Source organism: Mus musculus, chromosome 18, assembly GCF_000001635.26.
Source record: "Mus musculus strain C57BL/6J chromosome 18, GRCm38.p6 C57BL/6J".
Lineage (NCBI taxonomy): Eukaryota > Metazoa > Chordata > Mammalia > Rodentia > Muridae > Mus > Mus musculus.
In genome coordinates this window covers 5,049,930-5,063,856 of record NC_000084.6, presented here as the reverse complement: position 1 = coordinate 5,063,856, position 13,927 = coordinate 5,049,930, and the positions used below count along the sequence as shown (strand labels likewise).

General features: G+C 45.5%; 1 protein-coding gene across 24 annotated transcripts in view; it reads right to left on the bottom strand.

Moving 5' to 3' along the window:
- Svil (supervillin) overlaps nucleotides 1-13,927 on the bottom strand; it is a 198,827-nt gene that overhangs the window by 55,437 nt on the left and 129,463 nt on the right. For 8 of the 24 annotated variants that reach the window (XM_011246886.3, XM_006525789.2, XM_011246877.3 and 5 more), the window contains 9 exons: nucleotides 9,759-9,842; nucleotides 7,008-7,877; nucleotides 6,418-6,582; nucleotides 5,698-5,732; nucleotides 5,083-5,144; nucleotides 4,488-4,627; nucleotides 3,247-3,342; nucleotides 1,452-1,695; nucleotides 87-663 (listed from right to left, as the gene is read on the bottom strand). In XM_011246886.3, coding sequence (XP_011245188.1) covers nucleotides 87-663; nucleotides 1,452-1,695; nucleotides 3,247-3,342; nucleotides 4,488-4,627; nucleotides 5,083-5,144; nucleotides 5,698-5,732; nucleotides 6,418-6,582; nucleotides 7,008-7,877; nucleotides 9,759-9,842 — 2,273 coding nt within the window. The remainder of the gene's footprint in view (nucleotides 1-86; nucleotides 664-1,451; nucleotides 1,696-3,246; nucleotides 3,343-4,487; nucleotides 4,628-5,082; nucleotides 5,145-5,697; nucleotides 5,733-6,417; nucleotides 6,583-7,007; nucleotides 7,878-9,758; nucleotides 9,843-13,927) is intronic. The other 16 variants (XM_006525800.4, XM_006525801.4, XM_030250414.1 and 13 more) reach the window with 8 other exon arrangements.

Sequence of the window (13,927 nt, the reverse complement as noted above, 5' to 3'; positions counted from 1 at the left end):
AGAAACAATAAGAACATGTGCAGGAAGTCTGCAGAAAGACTGGAGAAAGACTCCAGAAAGCCTGGGAGTTAGCTGCAGGACCTTACCTTTCAGTGAGAACTTCCTCATGACAGTTTCCACATCTGTGTTCTCCTCTGAGGCCTGCTTATCCTTCAGGTCTAGATTCTCTTGCAAACTGCTTTTAGCAGTGGAAACTTCCTTCAGCTCATCACCAAGGTGTGCAGCAGAAGGATTGCCTAGCTCTAAGCTTCCCCTCCTTAGGACGACATGCTTAGGCTCCTTCTGGCCATCACCCTCCCTGACTCTGCCAAGGATGGGGTAGGAGGGCTCCTCTTCCTCCTCGAAGGCTCCTCGTGTTTGAACGCCACTGTCTTCTGCAGCCACAGTCAGAGCATTCTTGCTTTCTGTCTTTCCAGACTCCCCCGGCATTCCTTTGCTCCCACTGTGCTCTACCAAAGGCCGCCAAGCTTGTGGTTTCAGAATGCTTCTGACTGGAGAGTCTGAGTTTTCCGCAGGAGGAGACTTATAGTCAGTGGCACTTGTGTTGTTGTCAACAGATAGCTTCCGAAGGTCCCCTGCATATGTGGGAGCAACCGCAGAGGCCATAATAGAAACAGAGGTGTTCACAGTGGGGGAGAAGGAGATGAGTTTCCCACTCTGCACCTGGAGGGACACAGTTTAGAAGCATCATCACCTGAGGGACTGGCACGGGTGGGGATAATGCACCTGCAGTATGGCCTCCTGTCACGTCTTACTAGAAAACACAGAACACATCACAAACAAACCTGGGCAGGCAGCTTGCCCCTGCTTTTATAATCAACCACAGTGGACTCATTTCAAGCAGGTTATGAACAACAGGAATCAGCAAACGTGGGTCTGGTTCTTCCTTAGAGATGGGAAGATGAAGCCACTTAGAGGCTCACCTGCTGACCCTGTCCTGTACCATGAACCCAAGAGCAATACAGCTCTTGTATTGCTGTATTCAAAGAAAACACACACACACACACACACACACACACAATACACACAGCATACACACAAACCAAACACACATATACAACACATACCACACTCACACACTACACACATACCCTACACACACACATACACTACACACACACACACACACACACACACACACAGCATACACACAAACCAAACACACATATACAACACATACCACACTCACACACTACACACATACCCTACACACACACACACACACACACACAGCATACACACAAACCAAACACACATATACAACACATACCACACTCACACACTACACACATACCCTACACACACACACACATAACTACACACACACACACACACACACACAGCATACACACAAAGCAAACACACATATACAACACATACCACACTCACACACTACACACATACCCTACACACACACACACACACACACACACACACACACACACACTCACCTGCTCCACTTCTCCAAGAGTGACCGGCTGCGTCTGGTACCTTGCGTTCATCCTCCTCTGCCGCACATCTATTCTGTTTCGGGTGGAAATGGCTTTGGAGACTGGCTGGGACAATTTGTTAAACAAGGCCAATTTCTCTGCTAAGCTCAGAGTGGAGGAATCAGGTTCGCCTGGTTCGGCAGACTCTCTGCCCTCATTTGCCTGGTCCCTGGCTAAAGCCTTTTGGTGAGCAGATGCTTGTAACCTAGAAGCAAGGAAGGAGAAATCAACCATACGAAGAAAAACAAATAAATGCCTACCGCCAATTTATATATTAACTTTCTTAAAAATGTTGTGTATTCTGTAAGGGGCTCATTTTCCCTACTGGATTTGGGCGAGAAGCAGGCAGCTGTTAAGTTACTAAACAAGACAGTGAGTAGCAGAGCCAGCATAGGACACCAGCACCATCAGACAGGCGGACATTTAGCTCTAAATCATATCTATAAAGGGAATCTCCTGTTGAAGGAACTGGGGCCAGCCTAATCTACCTTCCTAGAGAGAAATCCTGGATGGTTCCTATCACAGGGGCTGAAGGTAAAGGCACAAGGCCATTCCCTGCTTCAGTCACCCTCTGTAGATGCCGCTCGGGAGGCTTTGAATAGTTAGGAACAATATGGTCTCCTGTCAGTGACAAAGTCAGAAAAGCAGCTTTTTCTCTATCAAAGTGTGGTTTAAACACACTTTGCTCCCAGGTTTCTGCCAATTTCCAAAGTTACTTAAATGTAATCCTCTGTAACTTGAAAGGTGAAGAAGATCTCAGATGATTAAACATCTGCCAATCCCAGCAGGGACTGTGGGCGCCATGGTAGCACAGCTCTGGGTGGGTATGTGCAGAGCACCAGACAATAATAACAGCAGTAATAGTAATGATAATGATAATAGCTTCCACTGTGAGGGAGAGGAGGAGGCTCCAGGCCAGGAGGGCAGCATGATTCTCCAAGACAGCACTGTCTGTGCCTTGGGCAACTTTGTTGTATAAGAAGGATACTCTGTCTTCGTTCTTATTAATCACTGTTCCACAGGCAGTCCCAGACAGGCAGTCTTTGTGTCCTGACATCATGAGGACAAGTGAGAAAGCATGGACGCCTGAAGATGTGAGACTTCCAGGGAGGACAAAAAAAAAAAACAAACCTTTCTCAAACCAGCCCTTCTTCTGGATGAGGCTGGTTTACTCTAGCTCTGTCATGGAACATCTCAAGTCTTATTTTTAGCTCTTGTGTTTTGGCTTATCACAGTTAAGACAAAGTGGTATTTATATAGTTATGAACACAATTTTAAAACACCGAATCCTGTCATTTCTACAGCCAGTCCTAAAATCTAAAGGCATTGTCTTCTTTCTCTCTCCAAATCAGCAAACACAAGTACTTGGTTTTGCTCTAGATTTGTGTGTATACATATTTAAAAGTAACTAGATCTTGCCAACATTTCAATTTTATGTTAATGCTCCCTTTTAAAATTAGTCTTTGCCTGTTAGTGTTTTAGATGAAAAATAAAGTCTTTGAGAAATGACCATTTTTATGTTAAAAAAGATATATACGTGAGTTAGTGCAACCTTAGTTAGTGCCAACACAGGAAGCAGGCAGACGGATGTATCTTTCTCACACAGTCATGAAGTTAATGTTACCTTGCACTATGACAAAACATCAAGCACCCCAGGCACACTCACTAGACTGACTTGTTTGTCAGACAAATGAATTCAAGGCTTCCCGGTGCACCGTGGCACTGGGCGCTACGTGCAGCTATGTGTGTCCAGTACCTGGCAGGCTGCACACTGCTTCTAGCTACAGTGGGGCTAGGAAGTCTCGCCGTTACAGGGTGGGTGACCCCAGAACACGAAGCAGGGATAGGTTCACTTTAAAAGCAATGGCCAAAGGAGGAGCATTCATGAGGAGAGAGAAGAAAAGAAGCATTAAAGAAGGCAGAGCTGTAAATCTGGAGAGGCAAAAGTCAAATATTTTACCAAAAATATTTGCTAAACACTTTGAGGGGAAATGAATCACAAAAGAACGTTGGAAAGCGACACAGATGGAAGGAATGGGAGGCATGGGCCTCCCAGAGTAAACGGACAAGCAGAGGAGTAAGCTGGAAGAAAAGCCGGCTTAGAACAGACAATCTCATTTTAAGAAGTCATTTAAAAAGCAAGTATCAACCACAGCTGGCCAAAAGAGTCCATCCACAGTTCAGAGCCAACCCAAGGCATTATTCTGTAAACAAATGGCTATGCTATGAGTCATGGGTAAATGCACAGATGGACTTGTCTACACACACATCAGGAAAGCGAGGAGCCTAAGGCTGGGATGTAGCTCAGTGGTAAAGCATTGTCCAGAGTGCACAGGGTCGGGGAACGCCATGAAGGCCAATGACCTCACAACAGGCTCCAACAGCAAACCTGCAGGCAGAGGTCCTTAGGGATGTCACCACTCCACAGATATGATTTAAAAACTAATACACACTCTCAATTGACTGGATCAGCTAACTGTGAATGGCCCAGTCAAGGGAATCTCGGACACTAGCACACTGCCCCAGTGCAGGCCTCCTGTTGTCTGGAAAGTGTCAAACCGCCAATTCATTTTTAGACACTTTGGCAATGATTTAAAAACAAGATGAATGGTTATCTCTTAGAGGTATATACTAAAATATTTAAGGAGGAAATGGCCATGGTGTGGCTGAAGATAACGCACGTGGAGAAGGGCAGCCTAGAGACTGACAGCCATTGAAGCTCAGGCTCATTATTGTTACTCTAGTTTCATGTTTCATATTTTCATTGTGAAAGATAAAACACAGGGGTAAAGACACTTCAGATGTATGCCTAGGACCTGAAGCAGGTGCATCCCATCATGGTTTAATGGCAGGAAACCGAACCAAACTAAAAGTAAGTATGAAATATACGCCTCTCTATGGCTTCTAGCTAAAGTGCCTCAGTCTTATAGAAAATTCTTGAATCTCCCTTTAAAAATGAGGGCACAGGCCAGGCTAAGAACTCCCCAAGAGACGCACGTAGCTGCAATGACCACTTCCTCCGTGGTGATGGGCTGTGTGTGTGAACGGTCCTGCAGGCGACGCAGCCTCTGCTCCACAGCTGCATTTCTCGAATGTCTCTTTGGGACAGTGTGTTCATCAAAGGATTTCTCCATTTCCTGCAGTTAGAAAACATTGTGAGATCAGATGAATTCAAAGAAAAAACAAAGTGTCTACAGCTTTCCTGGAGGATTGATAGGAAGGGACAGCAGTGAGAGGCCACGAGAAGGAACACTTCTGGGTGGCCAAACCAAGTCACCACAGATTCTGCAGCATGGTGTGAGAAGGCCAACTGATGTTCCGTGGTAAAGGCTTGCTTGGTCCCAGCTCGATGCTCATACAGTAGAACTGCTGAAGTAGTGTGCCAGGATAAACTTTTTAATTTTTTAAAAAAGGTGACAATCTCAGGTATTCTGTTACAGTAAAGGGACACTGCCTAACTCAGCTTGGGAAGAGAGCAAGAGGCACTGTCGGTGAGGAAACCCTGAGGCTCCTGCACGTGTGTGAGGTACCAGAGCCCGGGGTGTCTTTCTCAGTAGGAGTTATGGTTTCTAAGCCATTTGGCACAGCTTACCCTGAAAAGCAGCCTCTTGGCAGCCACGCTCAGCTTGGCCCGCTCATCCACCTTTTCTTCATCTGTAAAAGCCATGAGATAAAACTGAACTCCAATGGAAAGCACTGCTCATCTCTGAAAGGATTTTCAAGACTAACCTGGACATCCCTTGAATCCAGGAGGAGAGGAACTGACATCATAATTGGGATGTCTCACCTCCAGGAGCCCATGCCTTCTCTTCAGTGACTAGTACTAATTCCCATTGCAATTCAAACCAAACTGTCCAGACAGTGATGTTTACTGAATAGTCCGTATAAGAGAATTTAAGAATGGGTCCTAGGAGCAGACCGCCTTGCTGAAGAATGGCGCAGTGGTCACCCGTAAAACACTTTTTTTTTTTTAAGTCAAAACAGCTGTTCCATGTTGTTCACTGAACAAACCTCTTAATTTTAATCAAAGCTAAGGGCAGCCTTACCTGAGCATTTCAGCTAGGGTTCACAGCAAGGCAATTTGAAAGAAAGCAAGAAACTGATGGGCTCCAGGTTTCCTCGCCCACAAAGCCCCACATCTTAGGTCCAGATTAAATTTAATATGGACAAAATGTAAAAGAATAAAAAAAGAAAAGGAGATACTCGCCCTCGACCACTGGTATTTCTGAACCAGAAGGGTACCTAGGAAAGACAGGGACAGAAAATGACGGTGGTTAGTGGTGGACATACAAGCTACACACAAAACACCATGCAAGTGAACCAGCCTAAAGATTTAGAGACACACTGGTGTGAGCTCTGGCTGGATTTAGAACCAGCCTAAAGATTTAGAGACACACTGGCGTGAGCTCTGGCTGCAATTACCAAGCAACAGTTAGCTGACGCTGTGGAGCGTGTACACACAACCCCAGCCTGGTGCACACCTTGTGGAAAAAAGGTAGTATCAACAAGAACTTATTACATGGGGACTGTGGACAGACTGCTGGAGAACGTTATAATTTCTATAATTTGCATATGATGATGTCATACAAAAATGTAAATTTTAGAAGTAAGCTGTTTCTAAGATGAGTCCAAAATTCCTTATGCTCAGTGGCAGATGCTTGATTCAGACAGAAGTTTAAGGGGAGCATAAAGGTCTAAAAGCGCTGAGAAGTGTTTCTTCTCACCTCATCTGTGGGCAGCTTAAAACCAGTAGGCGATACGAGATAGAAAAGCAACATTCGTTGGAAATACATTTTATTAGTAAAAGAAGTTATCCTTGTAGCTGAGATGGAGTAATTCTAGAATCCTATGCAAATACCATCAGGCCCTCCAGGGTAGTGAGAACTCCTGTGTTTGGACAGCTAAAAGTAGACACACACATGCCTACCTATCCGACTCCTTTCGCTCTGCTGAGGTTATAGGTTGAGTTCTAAATCGCTCAGAAGTTTTTCTACTTTCACCAGGAGAAAGATAGCGTCTTGGTTTCCGAGACCCTCTCTCTCGTTCCATGGGCAAGCCAATTCCTTCAGCTGACCTCTCAACCCGGGATTGGCTTTTAAGACCACAAGGCATCGAGTGCAATACAAGGAAAGGGAGGGGGAGAATAAAAGGAGGAATGGGAGAGAGAGTGGTGGGGGAGGGAGGGGAAGGCGGAGGGGAGGGAGGGAGAGAGAGAGAGACAGAGAGAGAGAGAGAGAGAGAGAGGAAAGGTTTATGTATCTCAGTGAGTCAAGACAGTGATCGGTTCTACATGCTGCTACCATGCACCATCTGCATGTGGAACATTCTAGAGACCCACTCCTCCAGATCCCCATTAGTAGGCAGAAGCAGAATGGTAGTATGTGAGCCATTTCCTGTTCACTCTGCCCTGCACACACTTGTGAGCTAAGCCTACAGGACACACCAAGGTGGAGATGTGAATTGTCTGCCAAGGGCGTGCAAGTGACATATCAAAAGGACGCTGGGAACATCACCTACAGTTCAGGTTTCTTGCTGGCTCGGGTTGACTCCATAAATATGTTTCGGAGCTGGGCGACGGAGACTCTGGTGTCCAGCACGCTGGCTTCTGCACCAGGCCCTTCTGCCCTGGAACTCTGCAGCTCCAGCTCCTGGCTTGGGGCTTCATCCTTGTGTCTGGGGACCTGGAGCTGAGGGGGACCTGTGTAATCTGACAGAGAGCGGGCCAGAACCTTGCGCTTCTTTGGAGATGCCTCCTTTGTGTGACTGGTCAATGTGGCATCTTGGGACACAGGACCACTCTGAACATACAGGAGCATTTCACTCCGGCCAGTTCTCTGAGTGGGCAGGTGTTGAACTTGCCGCTCCCTCTCAGATTCTACATCGATGGAGCAAATGATGGCCTTGTCCAAGTCTTTATTACCAGAGGGATCTTTGTGGCCTCTCACGAGCCTGTCATCTTCTGAGGTCAAAAGTGACTTGGGGCTCCTCTCCAGAGGTTCTGGGGAGAGCCAATCTTCTGCTTTTGACTCACAAATATGGAGTACTGGAGCATCCCTTGAACCACCTTCTAGAATCTTCAAGGTGGTAGATTTTATAACTTTTGGGGTGGCTGACCCCACCCAGCTGAATTCAGATGTGCTTTCTGGGGTATCCATGGTCACCAGCTTGATGGCATGAACAGGGTCAGTTGGCAGAACACCACTCTGGCTTGGCTGCAATGAGCTCACTGCTTTGCTGGTGACCCTATCAAAGGTGGAACTTTCTGACTGGATAGGCAGGAAATGTGCTGGTGCCGGCTGCTGTCTCCTCTGAGTTAAGGACTCTGAGGTGAGTTCAGGGCTGCTGCGAGCACTCTCCTCTTTCACCAATTTTTCTCTAACTTTAACTCTTAAGAAAGAAATGGGATTTATGTTGCGAGTTGCAGTAATCACTGGAGGAAAGTAAGCATGCATAGATCACAGATAGCATTGGAATCAATGCAGAGCGCACGTGAGAAAACACACTTGGGCACAGAACACAGACACCTAGTACCTGCCAAATTTGCATCCATATTCTAACGTGGTCCAAAAGTTCCATCCCCTGGAAACCTGAGAGTTAACATGCTGTCCTGAGGGAGAACGGGCTTTTCCCAGTGAAACACCTAGCAGGCCCAGGAAGCTTCATTCATAAATACCACTGTGAGCATCAGGGTGAAGGATGCTGCCATGTCACTGGCCATCAAATATGCAGACATTTGTGGTCATTTATGCTTTCTCTTGAGCTAGCATCACCTTTATAAAGCACTGAACACACACAGGCTTTAGACGCTCAGCTGACTACATCATCTGATCCCAAAACAGAACTAGCTTGGATGTCTTTAATCAAAGCCACACCACCATGAGAGTGTTAGGAAGAAGTATTTGTTAAGAGAATTGTGAGCCCTTATCCCCCCACCCCCATCCTCCCCCGACCCTCACTGCTGCCGCATCCTAATTAAAAAGCAACCTAAGGAGGAACTGTTAGCTGTTGTTTCTAATTTTAAGTATTTGAGAGCAAAACTGAAAAAGAAGTCAAAAGCTGCGGCTCCTTCCCATGTTCACAGAAGCCCAGAGGCATTGCTGGGGCCCTACCTGCCTTCCCAGCCCAGGGCTTCACTGTTAGAGGAAACAATGGGCTTGGGGGACCGTGCTGCCCAGCATGTGCGAGGTCTTGTATTTGGTCCCCACCATACAGAAAGGACCGGTATCACAAAGTAACGCGGCTTTGGCAGAACATATGTGTTCCTACTTAGCAAAGGAGACACAGTCATCAGTATTAGCACCCATGAGATGCTACTCACTCTGTGCTTTATGAAAGGGAAAACCATCTGACCTGAGGTGGTTGCTGACCGGGTACAACTTTCAAAAAGTACACAGAGCTCTTGGGATAGAACAAGAGATTTACGGGAAAATGTAAAACTTTCGTTTCACTTAGGTGAGTGAGCAAAAGTGACTGTTTATAATGTACACATTTTAAATTGTCTTGCTTAGGCCTCCTTTGACCTATCAAATTCATAAAACACGCTCTGCTTTCAAATACAGAGAGCAGTGTCAGTAGACTTCCTTGAGGAAACACCAAAGACACACATAAAGGTAGTTAGTGTGAGTGTTTGGAAAAAAGCACTCTAGGCTGTGGCTTTCTGAGACTAGGCAGCACTGGAGGGCGCCTTCAGAAGACAGAGCTGCAGTTAAGCCCGCGCCCACCCCCATGGAATGTGTGGTCCTCATCTGAGGAGATCTCAAGAGAACAAAGTCAGTGTCAGAAACTCGGTACACGGGACCGAGTCTGGTGAGTGACTTGCTCATTCTTAGTTCTTCCTCCTTCCTCCATCATGAAATGATTGGAGTTCTTGTCTGCTATTAGGTCACATGCCCTAGATTTAACTATTGGAACTTAGCACTGGGTTAGAAACAAGAAAATTAAAGCTGGTGCAGAAAAGGGATCTGGGCAGGGTAGGGTGGCCCCAGAGGAGGTGCTCGTTACTGCCCTCTGTTGGCAGTTCTATAGAGAGTTGGTGAGAAAGTGAGCAAGCAAGGAAGTGTGTTAAGTTAAAGACAAATGAACCAGGAAGGAGAATATCAGCGTGGGAAGGGCAATCTGGGAACATGACTAAGAGCGGCTTATTTTGAACACATGATTTCCAGAGGCGTTGCAAAGGGGAGCATGACTGTTAGTTAAGTGTGGTGGAGCAGAGGAGGTGATGGGAGGAGGGGGAGGAGCATCAGCCACACACGTCCAACCTGGATGTACCTGGAAGGCCAGTTGATAAGTGAAGGTGTATCGCCTTCAGAATCTCTCTGCAGAAACCACTCATGTGTGGGCTTCCCTGTACTACTGTGCACAAGAAGCAAAAGTTTAGCACATTGCTATAAAAATGGAGATGCCTGTACCCTCATCATCTTACCATAGCAAACCCCAAAGATTGCCTTTAGAAAGAGATACTCAAGCTGGCTTTTGGAAAGACAGTAAGTACATGGTACGTTTAGAGTTTTAATTTACTTACTGCAAGATTTTGGTCATTTGGCTCACTACAAAAAGCAAGTAGTGAAAATAAATAAATCTAAAGCCACTAGAGAAAATGGGCTTTAGTCACTGAAATAAGAGTGGTTATAGTCATACTCTGTTTACACTTACAGGAAGTTGGAATTAAAATAGAAGGAAACTTAACTTTAAGTTTCATTGAGATACATCGGTAAAGAGACAAATGTAAAAAGTGTCCATAAAAAATACACACCAAAGGAAGGAAGTAAATAAAGAGAAACTTGGCCAGAGTGAATCTTCGTCTGTTACACAGTTCCCTTTTATCTTTTTGTATCAGTTACAAATGTCAGTTTGTAACCTGTGTCCCTCAGACAAATGTCTCATTCCTATAAAGCACAACATTAAAGACTCCGAGAGGCAGCACAGGTACAAGCCTCGCATCTCCCAAGACATCTGGCTCTTAACTCAGTCAAACAAAGTGCAAAATGGAATGACTCGCAATCATTAAAAAGGCTGAGATACTTTTGATAAAATTTATAGGCAAGGGAAACCTGTAAAGGTAAAGGAGCTACAGGAGGAATAACTACCCTACCACAGACCATATGTTCTTATTAAGGATTTACAGAGAAAACACAGGAAGCCTGTCCTGAATCCACACAATAGTCGTGGATGAACCTGAATGGCTGTTACTCCTGCCTCAGCCTCCCAAGTCTTAGAATCACAGGTATGAAGTGTCACTGCACGAACAGGAAGTGGTAGTTCACAAATCTGGGTTTCATGTGTACTATCTAAGCCCTCTATCAACTGAGCTACACTATCCAGACTTAGAATTAATTTAGGAGGCGTTGGGAGTGAGCCAAGACCCTGTTGTGCGGAGGGCACTTCCACTGGGAGAGGACTGCAGAGTCCCTGGGAGAGAAACAAGGAAGCAGAAACTCCAGGTGAATGGATTGGCTTTTGATGTGTGATTGGCCAGTGGAGAACTGTGTTCCCAGGAAGTAGAACTCCCTCCCCATCTGTAGCTGGTCTGAGCTACCCAGTGGAACCTTGTCCCAAAAGTAAAAAGAAAGCAAACACAACCTTGTGGCAGCAAAGTCTCGTGCAGCTCTGATTACAGGAGGGCGGGGTTCTCTCAGCTCATCTAGTTTAGCTAACTGATGAGTTACCTGTGTGGGAGACTGTTTCTGTGCACACAAGTGTGACTACAGCAGTGGCCACACTCCTAGACACATGCACACACCAGCTACTCTACATTACAGGCTGACATTTCAGAAAACATATTCATATTGAAGTCAGTGGAACTGGTGCTTGTCAGTAAGGACAGAATTAAATGAAAATCAGAAAGACAGTGAGTGAACCACTTATTAGCAGTAGAATGGCAGAAGATCCCTTTTTGGAGAATGGATCTGAGATCTGTTTGCCATGCTCCACCCTGGTGTCCACAGGACATGGTAGCTGCTGCCTAGAGCTAATGGGAGTCAAGGCAGAATGAATGCCAGGCAGTACAGCTTGCTGCAGACATCTCCACAGGGCATGGATAGTTGAGGAGCAACCACAACCACGAGGACCTGAGGGTCTAGAGACTGCTTCAGGACTCAAAGCTCTCATGAGGAAATAGATGAGCAGACAGTGAGGGAGGAATGCCCATGTGCGGTCTCTGCTCTACCTTTCTGGACCAGCTTATGTTGTCCTTTCATCTCTGAATAAGGCAACCAATAGGGCAGACACGAGCTCACACTCAGGCTGATGGTGTGTGTGTGTGTGTGTGTGTGTGTGTGTGTGTGTGTGCGCGCGTGCACCTGTCTGTGCATGTGTGATCTGATATATGTTTACTGAGCTCCTAGAATATATGGAATTCAAAGCTGGATTAGTTCTGAGAAGTAACAAAGACACCAGTCAGGCTACCAAACTCTGGCACTGAGGTATGTCCATAATCCTAGGACTGCAGAGGCAGAGATGGGTAGATTTCTGCAAGTTCTGCAGGCCAGCCTTGTCTACATAGGGAGTATCAGGTCAGCCAGGGCTACATAGTGTTACCATATCTCAGGGAAGGGGGTATGATTTATTTGTGTGCAGGTGCTCAAGACGAGCACTGATTGGGTCATAAGCCACAAAGGCAGCTCTCCTAAGGTCAAGTCTTTACTGTCAGGTTCAAGCACTAAGGGAGCCAGCATTTTGGAGATGCAGAGCTGGAGAGGAGCTGGAGTACAGCGAGAAAGAGCTAATGAACAAGGCTTTTCTAGGGCGAGTCTGCTCAGAATAGGGTGTCAAGTTGAATTTCATGCTTCTCCCTTTAGTCACATGACACATTGAGAATGGGGTAACAGGTGATGCTCAGGGACACAGCAGCTGGGGACCCCAGGGAGAGAGTTTCTGCATTTATTCACATAAAATAACATTATTTTTCAATAAGGAAATAAAAGTTGGATAAAGCATTGTAGAGGCTTTGGGATTCTGGACCTTGGTAGGAGCAGGTGTTCATAGTTTTAAAAGGCTGAATAACCCACATGCTGATAATAATACAGTATTGCTGGTTAGAAAGCATTGGCACTTTTGCTTCCACACTCACACTTGCTGAATTCACAAGCAACAGCTCATCTCAGGAACAGCTTTCTTCAGATGATGCACGGGATGGCTGGGCCTGACTTACAGCCCCCTATTTCTTAGATGTGTACTCTTCATTTCCTTCCCAATAAAATGTGGATCAATCCTGGGCATGCTACAGCATCTATCCCTCTATCCAACATGGCATTCACAAGCCTTCTCCATCATTTTATGGAATACTAGATAATTCCAAAACAAGTGTATCACAGAGGTCAATGTGGCCCTAAAGCTGTTATTTCACCAGTAATATTTCAAGGTAGAAGGAAGTGATATCAAAGTTATCACATGAAAACAGAGATTAGATTTTTCATTTTCATAGATGGATATACTTTTTCTAAGTAAGTATCTTTGCTCTCTATACAAAACATCTGGGGGTGGGGGTAGCTGTCGTGTCTGTGCAACAGGTAAAGGTGCTTGCCACCAAACTTGCTGACCTGAGTCTGATCGCCAGGCCCCAGATACTGGAAGGAGAGAACAGATTTCTACAAGTTGTTCTTTGGCCATCACAAGCACAACATACATCACACTCCAAACACACATGTCCCATATATGCATATGCAAAATAAATAAATAAAATGTAGTAATAAAACCCACAAGTGAGGATGCTTCAATCTCACTTGGGAGGGAGAAGAAAGCAATCACCAGGGGCAAAGGCAGGGAGGGACACAGATGGGAGAGGGGAGAGAGGAAGGGAAAAGAGGAACATGATCAGGTATTGGGGGGAACAGCAGTGAAGTTCTGGGGGAGCAGAAAAATGAAAGGAGATAGGTAACCTTGGGAGGTAGGAGGTGGGGGGACCCTCTAGAATGTACCAGAGATCTGGGAGGTGGGAGGCTCTCAGGACCCAAAGGGAGGAACCTTAGATGAAACGCCCTACAGCGGGGAGAGGGCACTTGTACAGTCCACCTCCAGTAGAAAGGTGACAGGACATGGTGACAGACAGCCATTGGTTTTATTAAACTTCAGTACCTAAAATGTTTCCCTTGGGTTCATTGTGGCCATGTAAAATGGAGTAGATATTTACCATCATGTTCCAGCAAAACTAATAAAAAGATGCTCCCAACATGTACTTAAAATGAATACAATGAGTATATGTTCACATGTGTGTGTGTGTATACATATGTACATATATCTGTGTATCACATACAATTATTCCCCCAGAATAAATTTACTTGACTCTAGGTTTTCAGCCCTTCTCACTTCACCCACAAAGCTGTTGCTTTTTTGGATTGAAAGGATCTTTAGGAATCTACCCAGACATCCAGTCTTACATTTTAAGCCAGGTATTTAAGTAAACAATGTTTTAACATGGATAGGAATTTTTTCAACTTAAA